The sequence below is a fragment of the Aristolochia californica genome, unplaced genomic scaffold (genome assembly GCF_029961685.1).
Source record: "Aristolochia californica isolate CCGP_79_NKW_82.1479 unplaced genomic scaffold, dmAriCali1.0.hap1 SCAF_16, whole genome shotgun sequence".
Lineage (NCBI taxonomy): Eukaryota > Viridiplantae > Streptophyta > Magnoliopsida > Piperales > Aristolochiaceae > Aristolochia > Aristolochia californica.
Window position 1 is genome coordinate 27,814 of NW_027181837.1, and position 26,641 is coordinate 54,454.

Here is a 26,641-nt window from a genome sequence, read left to right on the forward strand (position 1 = left end):
CCCCCCTATGTTGAGCATCTACTGTTTCTTTTCTTCTTGTTTCAAATTCATAAAATAAATAAAAATTAAAATGCAATTATCTTACATGTGTTTCTTAACTCACATTCAAAATCGTAGGCTCACGGTGCGACCAAACCGAACTTCTAGAATAAGTCTCTAGTCTCAGATTTTGATATTTCATTTTAATGTTTCTATTTTAGGGCTTGTTTAGTTTAATTTTGATACGTCCTTTTGGTCGTTAACATGGGCCCCTTCTCGCGCCTTCTCGCGCTTTCTCAAAAATCTTGCGATCAACGCTCTCCAAAATTGTCTTCCGCCGTGCCGGGGGCTTTATTCCATTCAATCACGTTGCCCAGCCACTTCACGCCCAATCCGGAACAAGAAAGAAGCTAAAGCTCTTCGATCGCCTCTTCCTCAATTGCCGTCCAAGCTATGGCGATTGCCAACCCTGGCGAGCGCTCGATAACGGAAAAGGATATCACGATGGTGAAGACGAAGAAGAAGAAGAAGAGGAAGACCTCAAGCTATTTCCCCAAGCCTGATTGTTGTCGTCTGTCCTTTAAGGAGAAGGAACTTGAGACTTCCGGTGGACTAAAGCCGAGTCTCGAAATTGAGGCTGTAATGCCCGGAGGAGTGCGGATGCCGACGCATCTTGTCGTCTTCGTTAACGGTATCATTGGCAGGTGAACACCGTTTCTTCAATTGTTGGTGAGGAGATGTAATGCACTAGTCCCAAAGTACTAGATCTTATCGGACAGGCAGCTAGTCGTACAACTTGCTATAACTGGAGTAATCGACCTTTAGATGTTATTCTCTTTTCTATGCTTAGGGCATCTTCTTACGTTATTAATACTAGTTGCGACATATCTATTGGTTCTTTGTCTCATTTGTCATAATTATGACTCCATAATGACGGGAGTTTGCTTAATGTGATAGGATCTTCTGTCATGAAGTACTTCGAAGTTTTCCAAATATACCTTTTAAATTGCCACAAAAAGGAGTTAACGTAACTCTTAATTCTTCCTTATTCTTCTTCTAACTTGGTTAATGTTTTCTCTTGTTTGCCTCAGCTCCTCAAACTGGAAATTTGCCGCAAAACAGTTAGTTAAGAGGTTCCCGGAAGATATACTTGCTCATTGTGAGTTTTCCTTTTCTTCTTTCTTAACTTATCTTTGCCTTGGGAAGTATATAATAATTTCAGTGAGTATCACTTGGCCTTAGAATTATGTTATGTTTTTTATATATCAGTCAGAAAAATTTGTCCTGTTTCGAGCCTGCAATCTCTGGAAATATTACCAGAAGTCTTTTTGCTCCTGCTTTTCATTTTTTTTCTTCCCTAACCTTATTTGGTTTAGAAAAGGAATTTTTTTGCATCCAAGCAGCCTCAGTGCAAATTGATGGCAAGCCACTGGTTGGCAACAGACCTCACTGCAAACGTAAAATATAATAATAAGATGTAGAACTTCTTTGATCCTTCTCAAATGCTATATCAGTCCTGTCATCCTTCAAATTATAAATGTAGAAATGATCATAATATAAATTTTCTGCATCCAAGTAGCCACAGTGCAAATTGATGGCAAGCCACCAGTTGGCAACAAACCTCACCTGTGAAAGTAAAATATAATAATAAGAGGTAGAACTCCTTTGATCTTTCTCAAATGCTATATCACTCCTATCATCCTTCAAATTATAAATGTTGAAGATTAGATATGGTAGGCTCTTATAGGACTCTCACAGTAAGAAGTCTCACAGAGCTAAAATTATTATGGTGGTTTTTATAGGAGTTTCACAGAAGAGTTTTAGTTTAAAGGTATTTTAGTTATGTTAGTCTTCTATTTAAGTTAAATTATTTAATTGTGTTAGGACTTATCTTAAAGTGTTAGAGTTTGGGTATAATTAGGACTAGGGTAGTTTACTTGTTATTGGACTCTACTACTTCCCTCTATTATAAATAGGGGTTCATGTACTCAGATTATATCAAGTCAATGGAGTTTTTCTCTTTTCCATAGATTCTTCATGGTATCAGAGCAATAATGCAAGTCTTGGGCAAGTTTCTTTTGATTTACTTTAAGGTTTTTCCCAGATTTTTGGACTAATAGGGTAAAAATTCCAAGGCAACAAAGCTGCCCCTCTTCCAGAAATATTTTTCTTCTTCTATTTTCTCCCCCAATCACCTATTTTTCATGGTATTAGAGTCTTTCATATCATCTCTTCAACTAAGTTTATTTTCTTACTTATTCAACAAATTCTCAATCTGAGTTTTCTAGATGGAGATATCAATCTTGGAAGAGTCAATTGTCATTGGCCAAAGAAAAAAAAGTTATTGAAGTTTAGTTTCAGAAGGAGAAAATTTCATGTCAATCTGATCTATATTTAAGGAGATATTCGCATTGGTGACAACAAGGATCTTGATACAGAATAAAGAGAATCAAGAGCTCATAAAAAATTCAAGAATGAGTATGTTTATGTCAAATTTGATATCAAATTAAAGATATTTGAGCCTGGTTTCTTTATCAACAAACCGTTTGTGATTTTGAGTTATATTTTTGGAGATATTGATATCAGGAGTATTAAATCTTCCTTATTCAGGGATGGACACGTAGCGGATTATTTCATGTGTCCTTATTAAGGATTTTCATTATTTGGTACGTGTTATTTGGGCATTGACCCATATCCGTTGTTGCTATTGTGTCTTTTTGACTGAGACATTATTATGGAAGAAGGACTCCTCGGTTGCCGACTATTGTCAGCATTGGTTATTCTGATAAAGATATGAATAAAGAACATTGTGGCCCCATCATCTTATCTTCCTCTGATTCCCATTATCATGTTATTGTTATTTGGTAGACTTACTCGTACCATCCTTTATTTGATTCTCACTTGCCCCTTTTGGCCAAACCCTTTTGAAGCATTGCTTTGGGTGATCCCTTTTATTTATATGGGTATTTTAAGTCTATTGAGACTTTTTAATGGTTCCCATGGGTCTTTTATCACTGTTTGTGAATGACAGGCATTACCCACTTTAGTGATTATTATCACTATATTTGTTCGAAATCCTTTGAGTTTGGTTTCGACTTATGTTTTATCACCCATTTCTACCTTTGAGAGTCAGTTACTGGTGTTGGGGTACCGTGATGGAGGAACTTATTACTACATCTATGTTATTTGGTTCAAGCAAAGATCATTGCCATCACTTCTCAGTTTGAGGGGGAGTGTTGATAGAGAATGTTGGAAGATAGGCCCAAACCTACACGACCAAGGAAGACCCACATATCTAAGAGTATTATAAGATGGGCCACATGACCAAGGAAGACCCACAAGATGGGCCTAAACACATAAGAAGTAGGACCCACCATGATTGCCATGAGCTGGCATCCTTATCACATAAGTTGGAAGATCAAGGACTCACAAAGGCATCTTTATCTTATGGTCACGTCCTAGAAGAGTTCTAGTTTGAGTTATGTTTGTCTTTTATCTATATTGAGTTATTTAATTATGCTAGGAATTATATTTAAGTGTTAGAGTTTGGGTGTAATAGGTTCAAAGGTAGTTTTATTGTAATTTGACTCTACTACCTTCCTTTATTATAAATAAATGTTCATGTACTCTAATTATAATAAGTTAATGAAGTCAATGAAGTATTTCTCTTTTCCATAAATTCAACATAGTATCAGAGCGGGTTTTGTGAGTTGACTTGGTCAACCCACAGAGATAATGAGATCCTTTTTTCTAAACCCTATACCCTAAGTTTAGGTTCGTAGTTGTTTTTTTTCCAGTCCCTACACCCGTAGTTTGCTTTGCGTTTTTCACCTATATAATGAGATTTTCATATTACAAACTTGCAAAAGAGGTTCGAGTAGCAGCAGAAAGCTCCAGCTTCTGAGGTATTTTATGCTCTCAAGAACTAGACTTTATATAGAGAATTATATATCAAAAGAAATATGTATAAGTCTATTCTTTTACATATTCAACTAATTTTTTATCTGAGTTATCTACAAAGAGAAATCGATATTTGAAGCAGCAAAGGTCAGAATGCAAAAAAGATTCGAGCAGCAACAAAAAGCTTCAACTTCCGAGGCATTTTATGCTATCAAGAAAGAGACTTTATATGGTGAATTATATATCAAAAGAAAGATATGTAATTCTATTTTCTTACCTATTCAATCAGTTCTCGGTATGATATTTTTATAAGGAGATAAAAAAGAAAGAGACTTTTTACCTATTGATCTTGGAAAAGTCAAATGTTCATGCTGGAAAAAAAGGAGAAACAATACTTAGTTCGGCCAGATAGAGACTGAAATCTATTAGATTAGTTATCTTCTGATAATTATATTTTATGAAGAGAAGTTATACGTGGATGAAAGGTATTTAAGTCTAGTTTCAGAAGGAGAAACTTTCATGTCAATCTGATCAATATTTAAAGATATATTCACATTGGAGGAATCAAAGGTCATGCTGGTATTCTGTTGCATTGAAAAATCCGAATTTAAGCCGATTGTTTTGTGTCACTGTTTGAGTTGCTATTTGTTTTTTGAAAAGGATGTGTATATATATAAACAAGAGAATTACAGAAATTACAAAGAGGAGAGCATGTCCCTAACAACCATGGATTGTAAGGTAGCTCTGTTTTTAGCAAGCGCATCGGCTGCCGAATTTGCGGATCTTGGAATGTGAGACCAAATACAAGATAATAAAGAACAACTTTTAATAATCTCCCAAAAAATGTCCCAATGACGCCACGGGGGAGGGAATGCACGCTCGCACCAACCAATGACCACCTTCGAATCCCCTTCTATATGGAGAGGGTCGGAGCACTTATCTCGAAAAACTCGAAGCCCATTGAGGAGGCTATGAAGCTTTGCCGAGGTAAGAGTCTGAGATACCTAGAGGGCCGGCATATGAATAAAGCTGGTTACCTAGGTGATCCGAGATAACCCCGTTAAACCCTGAGAGTCCAGGGTTACCAAAAGAAGAACCATCAAAGTTCAACTTAAGGTAACCAGGATCAGGAGGGATCCATTCCTGCATAATCTGGGCATTTGTCTTCAAGTGCAGCCTAGCCAAATTAAACTAGTTATCACGGACAGGAGTTACCACAAATGAGGAGAAAGACTTCTTTGTCAGGAGCCAAGAGGAAATATGCCCAACCACTCGATCTGCCACCCGATCTACAGATTCGATTTATCCTTCAAACCTTCTGCGATTGCGCTCATTCCATAAACCCCACGGTATAAAGCTAGCACAAGCCGATAGCATCACCTGGCCAAGACCAGGAAGGGACATACCAAGTAGAGATTTGCTGAATGACATCAAATCGGCCGCCATACAGAATTGAATCTCCATCCTGCTGAGAATGGATGTCCACACCTTCCAAGAGAAGATACGTAGAAGCAAAATGTGACTAGTGGACTCAGCTTCGGTATTGCAAAGAGGGCAAAAGGGATCTACTGAGGGGTGACCTCTTCTTCTAAGCACGTCAACTGAGAGAATCTTGCAGAGGCAAACACTCCACATAAAGAATCTAATATTTGAAGGAGCACAAAGACGCCAAACAAAGGAGACTGCGTGATTCTGTTGAGAAGTATTCCAACCATTGATGAAACTGAAGGCAAATGATACTGAGAAGATGCCTTTTTTTTCTGGTCACCAAGTGAGCTTATCTGCCACCAAAGGACGAATTTTTATAGTAGATACTGAATCCATCAATCGGCTGGCTTCTAAAGCCTCGGAATCCGAGAGTCCTCTTCTAGGATGAAGGTTCATACCACCCTCCTCAAAAGCATCGACAACTGATATATTCCTATGAGTGGATATGAGCAACAAACTTCTGAAGGCAATCTGTAGCGGCTCCTGCCCCTACCATTAATGATCCCAAAATTTGAGAGACCTACCATTTCCAACACAGAATCTGCAGGCAGCTGAAAATTTTGGCACAAGTAGGTATAGCTTTCTCCAAATTGGAGATAGACCTCTCCAATTTCCCCCTGATATCCACCAATGAGTCATACCTCCAAGCTTGGCGATAACCATTTCCTTCCAGAGGTTTGAGGATTGAGTATTGATTTTCCATAGCCATTTAAGGAGCAGAGCTTGGTTCATTTCTTTGATTTTCTGAATCCCCAGGCCGCCCAAATTTTTTGGCAGACAAATCCCATTTGACCAAGTGATATTTAAAGGTAGCACTCGATCCTCGCCATAAGAACCTTCTTTTCAGATTATCTATTGTCTTACATATGGATTCAAGACAGGGCATAAATGATAGAGAATAATTCGGGATACCTGCAATGCAAGATTTGAGAAGTGTGAGCCTCCCTGCCTTACTAAGCAACCTCCCTTTCCAAGTTGCCAACCTGGATTCAATTCTCTCAACTATCAGAGTCCAAAGCCTTTTCCCGATGTGGCCGTTGAATAATGGCAGACCAAGATATGTGGACGGTAGATTGCTTGTTGAACAACCGAACAAACTAGCCATTTCTGCAAGAAGCTCAGGACTAACATTAAACCCCATTAGAGAGGTCTTTTCCCAATTGACTTTCTGGCCAAATGCTATCTCGAAAAGACCCAAAATCGCTTTAATCTTCCTTGCTCCCTCAATGTTACCAATCCCAAATATGATAGTATCATCTGCATACTGAAGGATAGGAATATTAAATGCTTGTTGAGGGCTGATTGGAGGAAGCCATCCAAGGCTAACTGCAGAATAAAACATAGAAGAGAGGAATTCCCCCGATCATGTTGAAAAGGAGGGGGGAGAACGGGTCGCCTTGTCTAATACATCTGGACCCTTTGAAAAACCCACAGACTGTGCCATTTAAAAGAAGAGAATATGTGGCCAATCCCATACAACTCCTGATCCAAAATCTCCATCTGTCACCAAAACCCATTCGACCCATGATCTCGTCAAGGAGAATCCAATTAACTCTATCAAACGCCTTCTCTAAATCAAGTTTCAACACAATTCTGGGCTCATTCCTCTGGAAGTGGTCAATAAGCTCATGTGCAGCCATAGTGGAGTCTAGAATCTCTCTTCCTTTAAGGAAAGCACCTTGTCCTCTGTGTATGATGGTAGGAAGGCAAGCTTTTAGGCGATAAGCCAGAATTCTAGCAATGACTTTGTAGGCGCTAGAGACGAGACTGATTGGTTGGAAATCCTTCGGCGTCTCTACATTAACCTTCTTCGGGACCAATGCAATAAATGACGCACCGATACTGTGGAGGGTGACCCCATTTTTGAAAAAACCGTGAATCATTTATGAGATGTCCTCCTTGAGCAAGGGCCAAAATCTCTTAAGAAAATCACCATTGAACCATCAGGGACTGGTGCTCTATTCCATTCCATGCCTAGGACAGTACGCTCAATTTCCACGGCCGAGAAAGGAAGCTCTAATAAAGATGCAGTAGCTGGAGATAATTGAGAGAATCTGATGTGCTGTAATTTGGGCCTATTGTAGGATTCTTCCGAGTATAGATCTGTAAAATACTTCAACACATTAGTGACATCAGTTCGACACGACGTTACCTCATTATTAATACATAATGAGGTAATTCGATTGGACCCTACGTTTAGCCGAAACCACAACATGGAAGAATTTAGAATTGGCATCTCCTTCCTTCAACCATTTAAATCTAGCTCGTTGCTTCCATTGGATTTTCTCTCGATGAAGGATAGAATTGAGTTTAGAGTTGAGAGAGACTCGGGAGGAATATTCCTCCTAAGTCAAGTACTTGTGCTCCTCCGCAAGGTCCAAATCCGTTATCTGAGCAAGAAGGGAGGTCTTTTCAGCAGCCAACGTGGCACGATGACAGGTGGCCCACTCCTTGATTTTGCTTTTTAAGAAACGAAGCTTCAAAGGGAAGGCCCAATCTCGTCAGCCTAAACTTGGGGCTTCCGACCACCAACCATCAATAAGAGAATTGAAATTTTTCGCAGACAGCCACGAGTTCTCGAACCTGAAAGGGGAAGGACCCCAGTGATCTGACCCTACCTTATTAAGAACACGCCCCGAGACATTTCCAAAGAGTTGCAAAATCGGCTGCTGTTGGCTATTCGTCCATGTGTAACTTTTCCCGGATAATGAGATTTCATCCAAAACACAGCTACCGATGAAATCAGAAAAACCTCTCATAGATGCAGAAATACGAGTGGCGGGGGTTTTCTTCTCATTGCAGTACCGGATTGCATTGAAGTCACCCGCAAAAATTCATGGGAGCCTCCAAGATTGATATAACTTGCATAATTCTTCCCAAAAGAGAGTCCTCTCACGGTATCTGTTTGACCCGTACACTCCCCCTATACACCATATCCTGCCGGAGGAGAGGTCCCTGAACTGGATACCAAGGGAGAGCGGCCTTCAGCCACATGAAGGGAGTCCAAAAGAGAGGAGTCCCAGGCCACAAGGATCCCCCCGGAATGGCCTAGAGCGTTAACAACCGCCCATTTAATAGTATGATTTGACCAAATCTCCTTAACGATAGTGTCCGACATCTCCTGACACTTTGTCTCTTGTAAGATCACCATAGAAGGTTTGAACTGGGTGAGAAAGTTTGAGATCATCTCCTTCTTCCGAAAGCCACCAATACCCCTTACGTTCCAAGATAGCATAATCATCTGGAATTAAGGGTTTGAACTCCTGCCGAGGTATTGTCTTCAGGCAAATAACCTCTGTATACTGCTCCAAAAGTTCGCGCGAGACTTATCAATTGTTGCCATGTCTCGTCGTCATATTTAGGTCGCTCGACCTGAAGTTCTTCCACTATACGATCGGGTTTACCAGGTGAGGGAGTCGGGGGTTGAGGACTGTCATGCCTCTCAAGCGTTTGAATGGCCGAGGGCTTACTTCCTTTGTTAATCTCTTTCTCCAGGCGTCGCTGTCTTCTTTGGTATGTATTGATGATGGGGGGGGCGGGGGGACACTGCCTGTTCAGGAATTTCAGGTTCCATTGGTGGAGGAGAGGACGAATTGAATAGTGCCATTATATCTGACCTTTTGGGGGGAGGGGAAAGAGTTCTGGAGAGCAGGATTTTAGAGTGAGGTGAAGGGAGGTAATTTATCCCGAGAGTCGTGGGGGAGAAGATTGTTTTTTCGGAGCCTGAGCTTCACTTGAACCGCAGGCCTCTGGATTTCGGGCTCCAAGAGGACTCCTGGGAAGATGAGGGAAAGGAATGGGAGGTGGGGTTTTTTCGGAAAAGGGGGTTGGTCAGGTTCGAGAAACGAGAAGGAGATTTTGGGGGTGAAAAGGTTTCTGGATTTGGGGAAGATGCGTGGGGAAGTGGAGAAGCTGGGGATGACGTGTGAGAAGATGAGATTTCGGGATTTGAAAAGGTGGCTTTTTGGGAGGTTTTTGAGGGCAAGACGGGAGGAGTTGAAAGGGAAGTGATGGAAGACGGGATTTCAGAGGCTGAGGGCGCAGCTTTGGGAGTGCCTGACGAAAAGATGAAAGAGGACGTGGGGTTATGGGAAGACGTGTGAGAAGTGGTAAGACCATCAGAATTTTGGAAATTTGGGTTTCGGAAAGCATCCGTCGAGCGGGAGGGGAAAAGGTTTCTGGCGCGTATTCTAAGATGTGCTTTGAGGATTGCACTTCCTTTGAGATTTCGGGAACACCAACCTTCATTTTTCCTCGGGATTCTCTTTTTGTATTTGACGTTAATTTTGGGGGGAAACCAGCTGGTATGTCTCGGGATTTCCTTCGGGAGACTCCTTGGGATGCTCCTTGAGAAGAGCCCGACAGACCTTGGGATTCACCAGATTTTGAAATTTGCTGGGATGCTCCTTGAGAAGAACCCGACAGACCTTGGGACTCACCAGATTTTGAAATTTGCTTGGAGCTAGCTGGGGATACTCCTCGGGATACACCATGGGATACACCATGAAACATTGAAAAAGCAGGTAGACCTCAGGATTCACCTGATTTTGAGATTTGCTTGGAGCCAGCTGGAGATTCTCCTCGGGATTGGCCATTTAAATTTAAATTTGAAATCTGAGGCTGCTCTTCAAAAATCGAAAAATCATCTGTCATATTTAAACTCGAAACGCTCTCCGAGGCATTAAAATCCACTGACGAGTCTGACTCGGAACTCAGCAGTGAGGTGGAGTTGTTTGAGCATGAAAGATTTGCTGGGTTGACTGTGGCTGGGTGACGATTCGGACTCAGCGAGAGATCGTCCCCTTCGCGTCTGGCGACGCTCCGGTGAGCGAAGAATGCCCACTTCGCCGAATGAGATTTCAAGCTAGACAAAATTCTCACCGCAAATGAGTTCCAAAAGAAGATTTTCATCCCACCGGGAGGATGGAACAATGAATGCCATTGCGACCTCCATGTTACACCACTCAACAGTGTCTTCCGCTCATTGGATTGTTTGTCCAAACGTCTCAAAAATTTTGTGCAGAGTCTCCTCTGACTAGAGCTCAATTCGCAGCCCCTTTATGGAAATCCACTGAGCAAGGGGTCGGCATAGCTTGGTCTCCTCCCAATTCATGACATCCACCACCAACTCATTCTCCCATACTTCGACATCTAAGGCTATCGCTACGTCCTCCCTCGAGTTGAGGGAGACCAACCATCTGCGTGAGCCTAACTAGGAAGTTTTGGGGAGGTAATCCGACTCTAGTTTGTCCCGAAGCCATGTTGCAAGGGAGTCCACTGACCAGGCTTCGGACTTGGTTTCGACTATGAACGCTGATTCCATCTCCCTTTTCCCTGTCGAGAGGAAATCCGGTGGTAGGTGGACGGTAGGTTTTTGGGTGGTGATTATGCCTTTTTGGGAGGGAGACGAAGTGCATCTGGGAACTATTTTTTGGGGAGTACACAGTAGAGGAGGAAAATGCAACGGATCTTTCTCGGGTGGAGCAAGCCGGGTGATGGAGGGGTTTCCGCCAGGTTTCAGAGGTTGACCAGCAGATATCCCTCCCATTTTCAGGATTTCCTCCCTCAGTGGTTTCCAGCAGGGCGCGCTTCCGAAAGTTTCTGGTAGGTGAATCCGAGCCATTATTAAACGCCCTCTACTCTGGACGATTTTTAGTTCCCAGATTCCCTTTTTTCGGAACACCGAGAGGGAGAACGATAAATCCCCCACCCTGATCTCCCAGAGTCGTGGCTCTCTTGCTGAATCTCCGTCCTCTAAGCAACGAGCGAAATTAGTGACTGCGGCCAGGGGGATCGAAATGAAAGATCGTCGATTACCATTTCTGGAGGTTAATCGAAGTGCCATTCCAAATCTGCCTGACTTTATCTCCAGGGTAATTTCTGAGTCACCGAACTTCCACGATTCTCTTCGTTTCCCCTTCTTCTCAGAGTTCTTTCCTTTCGTCGTCGACCAACATCCCTCTTCCTCCGCTACGAAATGGTTGAGATTAAAGCTCTTCTCAACAGTGTTGACAGGAAAGGCAATCTTCGTTGTCTTGAGGTCTACTACCTTTTCCGTCCTTTTCTTCAGATCAGCAGGTGTCGGAAGCAAGAATTCAGTAGCGAGCGTAGGTGCCGAAGGGAGGAGAGGTGCGAGGGGTTATCTCCCCTCCCGACGACGACGACAACTCATTCTCCTAAGATTCCGCCCAGTCCTATTCTTGGACTTGTCCTGCTTCTTCCTATTTGAGTTGCTATATCAGGAAAATATCTCACTTCTCCCTAGTTTAAGGGTTTATTACTTCGTCTCTGTTATTTGGGCTTATTGTTATATCTATGATATTTGGTTCAAGCTGGGACCACTGCCATTACATCCCAAATTGAGGGGGAGAAGTACAAGAAGTACAAGAAAGAGGTATTTTATTCCATATGCTGTGGATAAGTTTATGTGACCAAAATATTCAAGAAAGGGGGTGCACAAAATATGAAGCTTTTGCATTTAAGAAAAAATATTTATATCGGATTATGATTATTTCATGGGTCCTTCTACAAGGTTTATTATTTTGGTTCGTGTTATATGAGTTGGAAAATGGTCGTGGTATATTTAGCTACAGTTATTATGTCTCTTTGGGGACATTATTATTGAAGAAGAGGTGGCCTCAGTACCTTCTCATACCATAATTTATTTGACTCTCAAAAATATCACGATTGGGACCCCATGAGAGTCGGTGCCCGGATTGGGATACCATGAGAGTTGGTGTCCGAATTGGGACACCATTATAAATAAACCCACTACCCCCCTGTAATGGTTTTTATTACTCCTCCCGCTTGAGAGTCGTTGTCCTGTGGAGGGACACAGTGGTGGACACTTCAGAGCAATGCTGATAGACATACTACCTACAATGTGCTCTAAATCCAGCATTAGGACTGGAGTATGGAGCAATGTCTTACTGGCTAGGAGTGATTTTTACTCTCACTTATATTATGCCAACATGGCCTCATGGAAGGACGCAACAGCGTGAGGGGGAGTGTTGGAAGATGAATGCATATCGGAAGTTGTGCCATTTTATACAAAAAGATTTTATACATCATTTGCAGCAAACTAGGAGTTCATGTTTTTATCAACACTCCCCCTCCAGCTTGAGGGGGAGTGTTGATAGAGACTGTTGGAAGATAGGCCCAAACCCACACGACCAAGGAAGGCCCACATATCTAAGAGTATTATAAGATGGGTCACTCGACCAAGGAAGACCCACAAGATGGGCCCAAACACATAAGAAGTAGGACCCACCATGATTGCCACGAGCTGACATCCTTATCACATAAGTTGGAAGATCAAGAAGGACTCACAAAGACATCTTTATCTTATGGTCGCGTCCTAGAAGAGTTCTAATTTGAGTTATGTTTGTCTTTTATCTATATTGAATTATTTAATTATGCTAGGACTTATCTTTAAGTGTTAGAGTTTGGGTATAATTGGGACAAAGGTAGTTTTATTGTAATTAGACTCTACTACCTTCCTCTATTATAAATAGAGGTTCATGTACTCTAATTATAATAAGTTAATGAAGTCAATGAAGTATTTCTTTTTTCCATAAATTCAACAGAAAAGATATGGAAGACTCTTACTGGACTCCAGTAAGAAGTCTCATAGAGCTTGGAAGGCGTCTCACAGAGCTAGAATTAATATGGTGGAGTTTTATAGGAGTCTTACAGAAGAGTTTCAGTTTAAAGGTGTTTTAGTTAGGTTAGTCTTCTATTTATGTTGAGTTATTTAATGATGCTATGACTTATCTTTAAGTATTAGATTTTGGGTGTAATTGGGACAAGAGTAGTTTAATTGTAATTGGACTCTACTATTTCCCTCTATTATAAATAGGGGTTCATGTACTCATATTATATCAAGTCAATGAAGTTTTTTTCTTTTCCATAAATTCAACAATAATATTATAAATTTTTTAAAGTTTTTATGCTTCCAAAGATTGTAAGATCCCTCTTTTTGTCTGAAATTTCTCAGTTGTGTGTTAATTTTGGTATCTCCCTGCAGATTGATAACCTTTTTATGTAATATTTAAGCAAACTTTGGTTAGCTCGTCTCCCAAAATTGGGAAAAATTTTAATCTCTTGCTGTGTTGGACACATTGCATGGAATATATGAAAAGAAAGAAATAATCGAAAATTCAATCAGAAAGCTCTCCCACGGAAAATTCTTTGTGATCTGATTATCGGTCAAGTAACCTCTTGGGTTCTCCAACGCAAAGAATTCTACAACTTGAAAGGGACAAACATGCGAAGAAATTGGCGAAATGTTGTAGGTATGTCTAAACTGGCAAGAGCCCCTGAAATGGTTGAATGGTCCAAACCCCCTCTTGGGCACTTTAAACTAAATTTTGATGGAAGTGCTCTTGGATGTCCAGGACCGGCTGGTTTTGGCGCAGTTATTCACGATGAACAAGCCAATCTTATCTTCACATATGCGGGTCCAATTGGTGTATCTGACTCTACTAGCACGGAATTACATGGGCTGTACAACGGTCTGAAACTTTTCAAGCAAAAAAAGGAAGGTGCTCTCTTAGTTGAAGGAGATTCTCAAGTCATTATCAACTGGTGCACAAAGCCATCCAAATCTCCTTAGCGTAATTGGGAGTTATTTGAGGAAATCTGGAAGTTAATTTCTGTTTTACATTGCACTTGGAAACATGTTCCAAGATCAGCTAATCGCTTAGCCGATGCTCAAGATCAGCTAAAAAAGGCGTTTCCCTCCAACACTTTGTTGTGGAGGAAATGTCTCTTTAGCTTTAAGGGTTGTAATCTTTTTTCTTCAGTAACACATTCACACTTACTTCTCAAAAAAAATATATTTAAGCAAACTTAGTATAGATATATATGAGAGTAATGACAATCACTTATGGTGTCGCAGTATTTCCTTCAAGAAGTTGAAAATGCACAGATGTTAAAAACCTGTTGGGAGCTCTAAATGTGCTCTTGAGCGTGGAACTAGGCATACTACTTTTGTGTGTTTTTATCAAGTTTAGTATTTCTGGACACTTAGTGCATGCTATGAAAGTGCTACGTAGAGAGCATATATAATCATATCCCTCAAGTTTCTTTACTTTATGAAGATAGGATTTTTTCTGGTGTTATATTGAAGTTCCTCAAACTTTTTTCGTTGTTGTGTTTCTTTTGCAAGCTGAATTTGTATCTGTGACATTATCTTTCCTTTTTGAGCATCACCAATGGAAGAGAAGGATAAACAACCCATTATTTTGGAGTGGCAAAGTTCTACCCTAGTGTTCTCACTAACAAAGTTTTATCTCGAGGCATGTTTGATTTCCACTCTCAACTGGATGTGCGTATTCACCATGCAGGCAGTGAAGCTAATACAGGCACACAGACTTTGGATGGGGTGGACTTCATGGGCAAGAGGTTAGCTGAAGAGGTATATTCTCTGTAGCATTTTGTTGCCTTCTGTTTTACAGAAGCATGGTTCTACATCTGATATGTTAACGATGTGTTGATGCCTTTTCAATGTTTTAATTGATAAATGTGAACAGAATAGGTGTCTGACTGTTGAATGGTTTGAACATTTATTTCCTGAGTTGCTTCAGTAAAATCAACATTTTAGAAAATTGTACTTAAAAGCATTAGGTTTTGGCCCAAACTCATCTTGATTGGTTTGACCATATTTCTGACCCTAACATTCACGCATTCATTTTCATTTTTCTGATTTTCTTTCTTCTCCCATGTTTCCTTTATTTTTTATTAGTGTTTTTGGAAAAGTTGCATCCTTTCTGATCCTATATATTTGATGCCAACTTATTTGGAAATTCGAAATTTTTTGTTGGATTTAACTGAAACTGTGACTGTTTTTGGCCTCTGTTTTGCAACTCACATCCAAGTAATCTTTGTCACCTGATCTGTAGTCAAAACCAACTATATGGTGGACTTATTCATTTTTTTATGTCAACCTGGAAGTCCTTGGGCACATAAGAATTATGTAATCTGTACAAGCCCTCATCCATGATGTGTCCAACCCAACTTCAAAATGATGATCCATAATTCAACAGTTTTGCATCTATATATTATCACAACAGTGGATCTTGCTCTCCACTTATCATCAATGTTGTTTAGAGTCCTCAAAATTTTCAAGTTCTGAGTTCATTGGTAATTAAAGGATCAATGTATCTTTGCAGATAATATCAGTTACTACGAACAGGCCGGAGCTTCAGAAGATTTCCATTGTGTCTCATTCTTTGGGTGGCCTGATAGCAAGATATGCCATTGCCATACTTTATGCACAAAACTACATGAACAAAGAAAATGGAGAACATTATAGCTTCAACTCTAGATCTCAAGGTGTGGCAGAGAAATCAAAAGAAACAATTGCTGGATTGGAGCCAATAAATTTTATAACATTCGCGACACCTCATGCTGGATGCAGAGGTCATAGACAGGTAATTTTTATGCATGTTAGTGTCTTAATGGATTTTTGCTATATGTTTCACATTTGTTGTTTTGGGTGACGGAAGTATGTGCATGTTGGTCCAAGCCACGGTCTTGGGCTCAAGGCGATCATGCATTGCTGTTTGGCTGAACGTTTCTTTGTGTGGTAAGCCTCTAGATGCAGATTAAGTCTGATAAATATATAGCTGTATCTAGAGTCATTTGCTTAGACATCTTTGTGGTGAGCTACAGGTGAGACGTATTTTTTTTTTTTTGAAGTAAGTGTGAATGTATTACTGAAGAAAAAAATTGCAAACCTTGAAGCTAAAAAGACATTTCCTCCACAACAAGGTGTTGGAGGGAAACGCCTTTTTTTGCTTGAGCATCGGCTAAGTGATTAGCTGATCTTGGAACATGTTTCCAAGTACAATGTAAAACAGAAATTAACTTACAAATTTCCTCAAATAACTCCCAATGATGGCAAAGAGGTTTTGATGGCTTTGTGCACCAGTTGATAATGACTTGAGAATCTCCTTCAACTAAGAGAGCACCTTCCTTTTTTTGCTTGAAAAGTTTCAGACCGTTGTACAGCCCATATAATTCCGCGCTAGTAGAGTCAGATACACCAATTGGGCCCGCATATGTGAAGATAAGATTGGCTTATTCATCGTGAATAACCCCGCCAAATCCAGCCGGTCCCGGACATCCAAGAGCACTTCCATCAAAATTTAGTTTAAAGTGCCCAGGAAGGGGTTTGGACCATTCAACCATTTCAGGGGCTCTTGCCGGATTAGACATACCTGCAACATTTCGCCAATTTCCTCACATGTTTGTCCTTTCAAGTTGTAGAATTCTTTGCGTTGGAGAACCCAAGAAGTTACTTGACCGATAATCTGATCACAAAGAATTTTCCGTGGGAGAGCTTTCTGATTGAATTTTTGATTATTTCTTTTTTTCCATAAATTTCACGCAATGTGTCCAACACAGCAAGAGATTAAAATTTTTCCCAACTTTGGGAGACGAGAGCTAACCAAAGTTAGGATGGTGTTATGTAAATCTTGCGATGGGCAGTGTAATATCCCGATTTTATCCATCAATTCGGTCCAGATCTTATGAGCATATGCACAGTGCAGAAGTGTGTGATTTGCTATTTCAGGAGATGAATTACAAACGGGAATTCTGGGTTAGGAACATTAGTGCCACGTCTTTGTAAAGCGTCAGAGGTTAAGATTTTCTTGCGGCATGTCGTCCAGATAAAGAACTTTACTCGAGGAGGAATAGGTAGCGACCATGCAAAGGCAACAGGATGTGCTGCTTGGGGAGTCAGATACGAAATCATATGGTGGTACGCAGAAGCTGTGGAGAACATGCCTTGTTTATTCAGCGTCCAGATGAGTGTGTCAGTAGAGCTTTTTAATGTCACTTCAGAGAGCAATTTGACCAGGCTAGTGGCTTCCAGTGCTTCAGAATCATTCAATGCTCGCCTAAGATGTAGATTCCAGCCACCCGAAGGCTGCCAATGATCAGACACCATCGTGCTACGAGATCTTGACAGTTGATAAAGACGTTGATGACTATCCTTTAAACAACTTGAGCCTACCCACCAATCCGTCCAGAATAGAGTTTCTTTTCCACACCCGATGTAGCATTTGACGACAGGCTTGAAGGTTGGTAAAAATTTGGCAATTTTCTTCAAAACAGGAGATAACTTATAAAGCCTTCCCCCGTCCATCCACCAGCCCTGAACTGTTTCAGACTTCATTTTAACCATTCTGCGCCACAACAAATTGGGTTCAATGTTGAATTTCCAGATCCACTTCATGAGCAGTGCCTTGTTTGTGGTAGCAATGTCCTGAATCCCGAGGCCCCCCATTATAATTGGTTTACGGACATCTCCCCATTTTACAGGATTAAACTTTTTTTCCCCTTTTGGCCCATCCCATAAGAATCTTCTTTTTAAAAACTCTATTCTATCCCGAATAGATGCAGGACAATGATACAAGGATAAAAAATAGGATGGAATACTGTGTAGGCAAGATTTGATGGGAACCAACTTACCAGCTTTGGATAAAAATTTCCCTTTCCATGAAGCGAGACGCTTCTAGAGACGCTCAACAACCGGGAACCAGGAGTTCTTTGTAGGCAATAGTGGAGTCAAAGGCAAGCCCAGATATGTGCTTGGAAAAGACACAACCTTACAACCCAGATAATTCACCTTCAAATTGAGAATAGAGGATTCAATGTTAAATCCAAAAATTGAAGTTTTCTCCCAGCTAATCTTTTAACTAGTGGTCAATTCAAAGATGTTCAATACAACTTTCATGTGTTTGACTTGTCTCATGGACCCTTCTCCGAAAAGGATAGTATCATCAGCATATTGTAAAATGGGAACGTCATGGTTCGGATCAGCAAAACCAGGATTTAGCCAACCCGAATGTTTTGCAAAACGGATCATAGAGTAAGGTATTCTCCTATGAGAATAAAAATGAATAGAGATAGAGAGTCTCCTTGTCTTATCCCCCTAAAGGCTTTGAAATAACCACGAGGTTTACCATTTACCAAGACAAAATAAGAAGGAGAGGAAATACAACTCCTCATCCAAAATTTCCATCTTATGCCAAAACCCATACGGTCAAAAAGATAATCCACAAGTTTCCAATCAACCCGGTCAAAGGCTTTCTCAAAATCAATTTTTCAGGACAAATCTTGGAAGGGGACGATTTTTTGAACGAATCAAGGAGTTCATGAGCTGTTAGGGAAGAGTCCAAGATGTTTCTGTCTCGGATAAAAGCACTTTGACGATGATTAATTACCTTGTAAAGAACTTCTTTCAACCGAATAGCCAAGAGACGCCCAATAATTTTATATGAACTGGAAGTAAGGCTTATGGGACGGAAATCCTTGGGTAACTCGAATTTGTTTTTTTGGGAATAAGAGCAATAAAAGATGCGCCGATCCCAGAGTGAGTTATACCCACTTGGTGAAAATTGTGAATGAAGGCACATACATCGTTTTTTAACAGGTCCCAAAAACAGTGGTAAAACTCACCATTAAACTCATCTGGTCCGGGGGCTTTATCTTTAGGAAGGCCAAGGACAGCCCGTTTAATTTGTTCTGGTGAAAGTGGTTTTTCAAGATCTGCAACGTCTTCAGATGAGATACGCTCGAAGTCAAGCTGATGGAGTTTTGGTCTTCTGAATATATTTTTGCGAAGTACTTCACCATTGATTTGAAGAGGTGATGATGGTTTTCGGGATATGGAGGGGAAGGTATGTGGGAGGACGTGTTTTTTTTTTTTTTTTTGTGTCTTGGTGAGGCAGAGTGTGACGGTGATGGAGGTGAGAAGGTGGTGTGGTTTATGATGATAGGACTAGAGGGGCTGATAGGAGTCTTGTCATGAGATGATGAGGATGGGGAAGTAGCGGGAGTTATGCAAGGAGTATTAATGCCCTTGTCAGATGAAGGTTGTGACGGGGGATCGGCTCGAGAGATCTTGTCAGATAGATTTCCTTTTGGGGTTGGTGACAGGTATTCTGCAATTGGTTGGGGAGCTCGATTACCGAGGGATGGCACTATGGGTAGGGGTATTGTCACTTGGGGATTTTTTTCGGCGCGGGCATTAATTGGGCTATTGAAGATTGGCAGAGATTGGACTATTCTGGGATTTGGGTTTTGATTTGGATTTAGATTTGGGGTCACATTTTTTTTCGGAACCCATGTCCGATTGGACTCCGAGTGATGTTTCCGAGTCAGCAAAGTTGGGTGAGTCAACTCAACCTAAGTCATGCCTCGTGAGGTTTCTTCCGAGCTCGGACAAACTGCCGGAAGGACTTCGAGGTCTCCAAATTCCATGGAGGCCCAAGTCTTGGATTTTCCACAGGAAATATGAACAAATTGTAAACCACTTACTAGTGATTTTGGCCGAATGAAGATTTTTTCTTTGTGAAGGTTCGTTGGCTGACTTTCGGCCCAAATAAGTTCTCTGAAACCTTTTGTGAGGCATTCCAGAGTATGCCTGCATCAGATTTCCACTGGAAGACCTTTGACGATCACCCATTGCCCCGAGAGGGGTGTTGTGAGTTCTGGGCTCTAATTCGTCATGTGATAGATCAATGATTCAGTCTCTGTTTTCAGTGCATGAATTGTCCTGCGGTCCTCCTCCGAATTAAAGTTAATTATCCAGCTCCTCTCTTGAGCTTTGGTGATGGTTGTGGGTTTGATATTTTGTTTTTGTAGCCATTCTTGGATTTGCTTGTTGGTGCAAAAATTTTCCGGAGCTTCTATGATCATTGCCGGGGACATTCTGCGAGTGCCCCCAATTTCAATGTGGGCTGGCAGGGATATGAAAAACTGGTTTTTGTGGGGTGAGGCTTGAGGGAGTGGTATTGGTGGTGGTGGTGGACAATTGTTTTTGGTGATCTGAGTTTTTTTTTGTTGGAGGAGCTGTTGAAGGCAAAAAAATTGACTGGTGTGAAGTGCTTGGCTGTGAATGGATTTTTTTTTATGTGGTTAGATGCCGGAGTATTTGATCAAAGCGTTTCCATCCCATTCCAGAAGTGGAGAGCTGTGGTAGGTATATCATACCCATTATCATTTGGCCACGTCTTTGGTGGACGACGCATTCAAGAAGTCCCCTGTGATACTGGATGTGCACTTGGAATTCCAGATCCCCGGTGAGGAGTGATCTGCTGTATTTTCTTCCCATGTTCCCTAATTGGACTTTCCTGAAGATGTCTAGGAAAGAGCTGACTGCGGAGATCAGGAGGGAGATGTATGATTTTTTTTCCACTCTTGCGCATGTATCTGGATTGCTTCCCCACTCTTCTCCTTCCTCTTCCGAAAAGTCAGTTTCAATTCGTATCTTGTCGGGTCCTCCACTAGAATCCTTGGTTGTGAGGATCTCGAGATTACAGTTTGCCATTTTGCTCCTGAGCTATCTTCGGTGTCAATACTTTCTTATTTCTCCTTATCTTTTTCTTCCAGTTGTTTGCCTTGCCGTTGTTGCTGCTGCCACTGCTGATTCCTCAGACTGGTTCAATCGTCGCCCCATCCTGGGCGCTGTCCTACTAGAGGCGCTGGATCAGAGGGAATGGTCGTTGGGTAGGAATTACTCCGTTCCCCAGTTGGTTGGTGGGAGGGAGTTACTCCTTGACTGACCCCTCGTCTAGCCATCCTCTTTTTTTCACCTAAATCGCACTGGTGAGACGTATTCCTTCCCCTTTCCAGCAAACATGGTCTTTATGATCAAGATCTTGATTCATTTATAATGAACCTTCCTTCCGTCTCTCATTGTAGCTTAGAGAGGACTACCAAGAAGTTTATGTAGTTACATTGGGGTAACCAGATAATTCAATAAAAATGTTCTGAATATGTCAAGTAAACTGGATCAGTACATTATGGATAGAAAACTAATCATGACAAGGAATCTTATAATGTCAATGAAAGGCCAAGTGGGTACATAGTTGTGAGGACAGACTTATACAACTAAACTAGGGTTTTATATTGCATTAGAAGGTACAATGTCGTTATTGTTTTTAATGGTAAATTTCTTTTCTTGAGAAGGTCATAGTATCAAAAGGAGAGTAGGAAGGCTTTTCTCTATAGAAATCAATTTTTTGCCTCCAATTGTTGGGGTGTGTTAAGTTGGGTTTAAGGCCCATCCCAAAATGACTAGCCAATGTAGTCCACATTGCCTTAGCAGTATTGCAACTCAAAATCTGATTACTAAATCTGGATTCCATACTATTGACAAACCAGGTCATTACTAAATTATTTTCTGCCACCCAATCTTCAGTAACAGGTACCGGGGGATTATCATTTATATATTTTACCATTTTTCTGGCCCTCAAATACATCAAAACTGATATAGACCAGTTTACATAATTCGATCCATTCAACCGAATCGTAGTTATCTGAATAGACTGAGAAAATTTCATATCTGAGCTCTCAGCAGTCTTTTGGATAGCAACCCATGTGCTGGAATCAGTCATTAAATATTACCAACCACCACAATTCAGTACACTGGAGCGTCAATTAACCAAAGGGAAGCACTTTCCCCAAATTTCAATATTTGCGTAGTCAAGTGGTCCCCACACCGAATTCAATTAGGGCAATGCAGTACCCAATTCATTCAATTTAGAACCAATAGTAATCAATTCCAACAATTGAGACCATAAATCAATGAAAGAATGACCTAATTGCAAGAAATCAAGATGGCGTAGGCTATATGGATGATGCCGCAAGCATTAGGTTGACGACGCAGGCAGATTTGAGAAATTTCCTCAAATTAGGATCATTAAACACTTCTAAATCCCAACATTCAGTCAAATAGAAGAAGTAATCATTAGCCAATAGGCTAAGATAGGCAGAAAAAGGGAAAAAATGAAAATTTTACCCTACCAGTCCAGAAATGTGGGAAATCCTTCAAGGAGATTACCAAAAATGGAGAGAAGATCCACAAAATCCAAAGAAACTTGCCCAAGACTTGAGTTATTGCTCTGATACCTTGAAAAATAGGTGATTTGGGGAGAAAATAGAAGAGAATGGATTTCTGGAAGAATTTTTTTTTTTTTTTTTTAAAGAAATGTTTTTTGTGTTCTCTTCTTCCTATTCTTCTTCGCTCCTGCATGCAGCTATTTAAATTTCAATCCATGAAACAGCCACATCAGGTAATTGCTGTAGTATTCAGCCCAAAATACAAACAACTGGAAAGAAACAACAACATAACAGGCAACATATAGCAAATTTACGCTCTTCTCAGTATTCATTTGCCTCGTCATCGTCAGCTTCAGCTGACTCTGCTCCAACTTCCTCATAATCCTTCTCCAGAGCAGCCAAATCCTCACGAGCCTCTGAGAACTCACCTTCTTCCATACCCTCACCCACGTACCAGTGGACAAAAGCACGCTTGGCATACATCAGATCAAACTTGTGGTCAATTCTTGAGAAGACTTCTCCCACACTGGTAGATTTGGAAATCATACATACAGCTCTTTGCACTTTGGCCAAGTCCCCACCAGGCACAACAGTTGGAGGCTGGTAGTTGATACCACATTTGAACACAGTAGGGCACCAATCCACAAACTGGATTGTCCTCTTGGTCTTTGTGGTAGCCACAGCCGCATTAACATCCTTGGGGACAACATCACCTGGGTATGTCAGGCAGCAAGCCATGTACTTGCCATGGTGAGGATCACACACTGCCATCATGGATGATGGTTCAAATGCAGAGTTGGTGATCTCAGCCACAGATAACTGCTCATGGTAGGCCTTCTCAGCAGAAATGACTGGAGCATAGGAGGACAACATGAAGTGAATCCTAGGGTAAGGCACAAGATTGGTCTGTAACTCAGTAACATCTACATTGAGGGCTCCATCAAACCTCAAAGAGGCAGTAAGGGAGGAGATCACCTGAGAGACAAGTCGGTTGAGGTTCGTGTATGTAGGTCTCTCATTGTCAAGGGATTGGCGGCAGATATCATAGATAGCCTCGTTATCAAGGAGAACAGCCACATCAGTGTGTTCCAGAAGAGAGTGGATGGAAAGAACACTGTTGTAAGGCTCCACCACAGAAGTTGAGACCTGAGGAGAAGGGTAGACAGTAAATCCAAGTTTTGACTTCTTTCCATAGTCAACAGAGAGATGCTCCAGCAGAAGGGACCCAAGCCCAGACCCAGTGCCCCCACCAACAGCATTGAACACTAAGAAGCCCTGGAGGCCTGTGCAGTTGTCTGCAAGTTTACGAATTCGATCCAAACAGAGATCAACAATCTCTTTTCCAATTGTGTAGTGACCACGGGCAAAGTTGTTGGCAGCATCCTCCTTGTCACTTATGAGCTGCTCGGGATGGAAGAGCTGGCGATATGTATTGGTGCGGACTTCATCAATGACAGTGGATTCCAGATCAACAAAGACTGCATGGGGAACATGTTTGCCAGCACCTGTCTCACTAAAGAAAGTGTTGAAGGCATCAAGGATCTATGAGTTATATGTGAAGTTATTTAATATGAAGTTCTTTAAGGATGGGAACTATATTTGAAGGCTGATGTTAGAATAAGTTTTTTCTGCTTTCTAGAACTAAGCTTATGTTCTTTCAGTCAGCATAAGATACTTCTTTGTGGTCCTTTTCTTTATCTTGTAACTGCTCTTCTGCAATATTAACTACTTCTACTTCTACTTCCTCAAAAAAAAGATTTGATTCACAGATTCCAATGGCTGGTGGTATTCGGTTCTTTGAAAAAGTGGCATATCATTCTTCATGGATTTGCAGAAGAACTGGGGAGCATCTCTTTTTCAAGGATAGTAATGAGGGCCTGCCACCGCTACTACTTCAGATGGTCTATGACAGTGATGATCTGAAATTCATGTAGGTTTTAGTGAATGACAGTACTTTTTTCCAATGAGGGAAGGATGTGGGGTTTAGTAGGCCGTAACATGTTAGGCACTGATTTCCTCCTCATTTTCCTTTTTCTTTTCTTTTATGTGGTTTATCTCTTTTTTATTCACTTTGAAAATTTCAAATATATTTTATATCTTCATCTCCAGTAGATATTTTTGTTGTGATCAAAAGAAAGTTTTTGAGTTGCATTTTTTGGAAATAACTAAAAGCTGTTTGACACAAAGCTATTTGTCAACTTATCTGTTCTGCAGATCTGCCCTGCGGTCCTTTAGGCGTCGAGCTGTCTACTCGAATTCATGCTTTGATCGTATCCTATTTTGAGAATGTTATAAGGATACTAATTATATCATGCTTTTCCTATTAAATGTAAATAAGGTTTAACTCATCTTGCTATGAGAAAAAAGGATTTAACTCATCTTATAGATATCGTTGGTTGGAGTACAGCTTCTATCCGTCTCCGCCATGAACTACCAAAGGTGAGTTGTGACCTCAGATATGGTATTAGTCTTTATTTTGTGTTCTTATCTTCAATTTTGCATTTCAGCTCCAACACCTCCCCAAGGATGACAAATATCCTCATGTCGTAAACATTGAGGCTCCGAAAACAACTAGTATCGAGGAGGAACTTCCTTTGGAGTCTGCACTCAAGAACAAAGACAAGGAAGGTTTGTAAGATGCCACCTTTTTTTAGTGTCTATTTTTCATTAACACATTAAAATACTAGTTTTCATTATTTCTCATAGTTATTATGCTTGACTTCAGAAATTGAAAGTGCAATCATCAGAAATCTTAATAAAATGAGCTGGGAACGGGTGGATGTCAGCTTTCAAAGTAGTAAACAGAGATTTTTCGCTCACAGTACAATTCAGGCAAGTTCCTTCTCGGCTAACTATACTTTGTGTTGATTTGTCATAGCTCTTATTTGGAATTCTATAGAGCACTTCTAGTAAAAGTTAAGTGCATTTTTTTTTTGTAAACTGTTGGTTATTGGAGTGGGAGGGTTATGAAACATCAATTTACTTTCAAGTCTTTTTGTTTATTTTTGGCTGTTAAATGAGAAATCGTTTCATGCGTCTTTTTATTTTATGTTTCTCTATTGCATGATGACATTTCTTTACTGATTATCAACTTTTCACTGAGGCATCCTGCCGTGGTTCGTTTATTTCTAAGTTCCTCAAGCCAATAATTCAGGATCTTAAAATAAGTTTGCATTCAGCAACCCTCTAGGAGAGGACATGGTGGAAGAGCATGCTAGCTCATCAATAAGAGGACATGGTGGAAGAGCATGTCTAAAATAAGAGCATGCTAGCTCATCAATATCTCAACAAGCACTGAACATAAGGATATAGTACTACCTTGTTCTCTATCAATTATAAACCGTGCAGAAAGAGCATTTCCTGAACTAAATTTGCTTCCATTATCCACTGGTTCTCTGCTCTTTCTATTATATAAAAATTGAATTAGAAGTGTCTTCCTTAGATGGTGGAAGATATTTCTACTCTTTTTATTTTTTTCACAAACCCACTTTTACTGTCTAGTATTTCTCTCCTTCCTTTCTATAGCAGTTATCAGAAATTAAATAACTAAAAAAGTAGGAAAGCAAAAATATAGTTCTGTCCTCTCGTGCTCCTTAGAGGTCTTGGTCTCTGTATGATGAAATGACTTCTGTCAGGGTTTATATTTGGCTTGGACTCATTAAGTTCATATAGTGAGTGGCTTGGCCGATTCTTTGGCCAAATGGGAGCTTCTCTCACTCATCTTGTTGAGAGCAATACCTAGCCATTGGACATTGGTTGATTTGTGATTGCTTATAATTCCGTTATTAACAAAGTATTTTTCTCTTTTAATATATCAAAATAGGATTACCAATTGAATGAATGGTTGATTGGTAATTTTGATGATATTAGATGAGTATTTAGGTAATAGATATTGTGGTATGGCTTTTTAAGCTAAATCTAGGAACCGAAATCTTTCTTAGAAACACCAGAAGAAAAACTTAGATAATCTCTATTTGTCACTGATCTATGCTGGTTTAGCTTTGTTCTTTCTAATTCTCCCATAATCTCTTTCCATTGCTTGTATTAACTCGTTTTTCATTATCCTATACAGGTAAAAACATATTGCATAAACTCGGACGGTGCAGATGTTGTTTTCCACATGATTGACAACTTCCTTCTATAGCCTATTTTGTTTACTCAAGCATTTATTCAATATAGCAGCTCTTTAAAAAGAAAAAATCGTTAAGAGTGATATTCTTTTATTTCCTCTAGGGTGATATAATTTTCCCATGACTATAAATTAAAAGGCAAACACATTCATTTTCTGTTTCAGAATCATGTGTAAAATTGCAAATAAATTTATATCTATCATTTTTGTACTTTGTGAATTCTTATGGCGAGAAATAACTTGAAGGTTTCCTCTTTAGAGTGTGTTTTTGTCAATAGGAAACCATGA

General features: G+C 40.5%; 2 protein-coding genes across 2 annotated transcripts; one reads left to right on the forward strand and one right to left on the reverse strand.

The window, feature by feature from the left end:
- Positions 1–256: 256 nt before the first annotated feature.
- On the forward strand, positions 257–26,490 carry LOC137953820 (putative lipase ROG1). The gene is made up of 10 exons (XM_068801334.1): positions 257–683; positions 1,071–1,138; positions 14,715–14,785; positions 15,540–15,800; positions 23,994–24,154; positions 24,439–24,494; positions 24,611–24,663; positions 24,732–24,852; positions 24,950–25,056; positions 26,297–26,490. Exons 1-10 carry the CDS (start codon positions 433–435, stop codon positions 26,366–26,368), a joined length of 1,221 nt encoding a protein of 406 aa, XP_068657435.1. The 5' UTR covers positions 257–432; the 3' UTR covers positions 26,369–26,490.
- Positions 22,546–23,766, reverse strand: LOC137952864 (tubulin alpha chain-like; the record flags this gene model as incomplete). Its single annotated transcript, XM_068799950.1, has 1 exon — positions 22,546–23,766. A coding segment is annotated over one exon (1,221 nt), but the record flags the coding sequence as incomplete, so codon positions are not given.
- Positions 26,491–26,641: the final 151 nt, after the last annotated feature.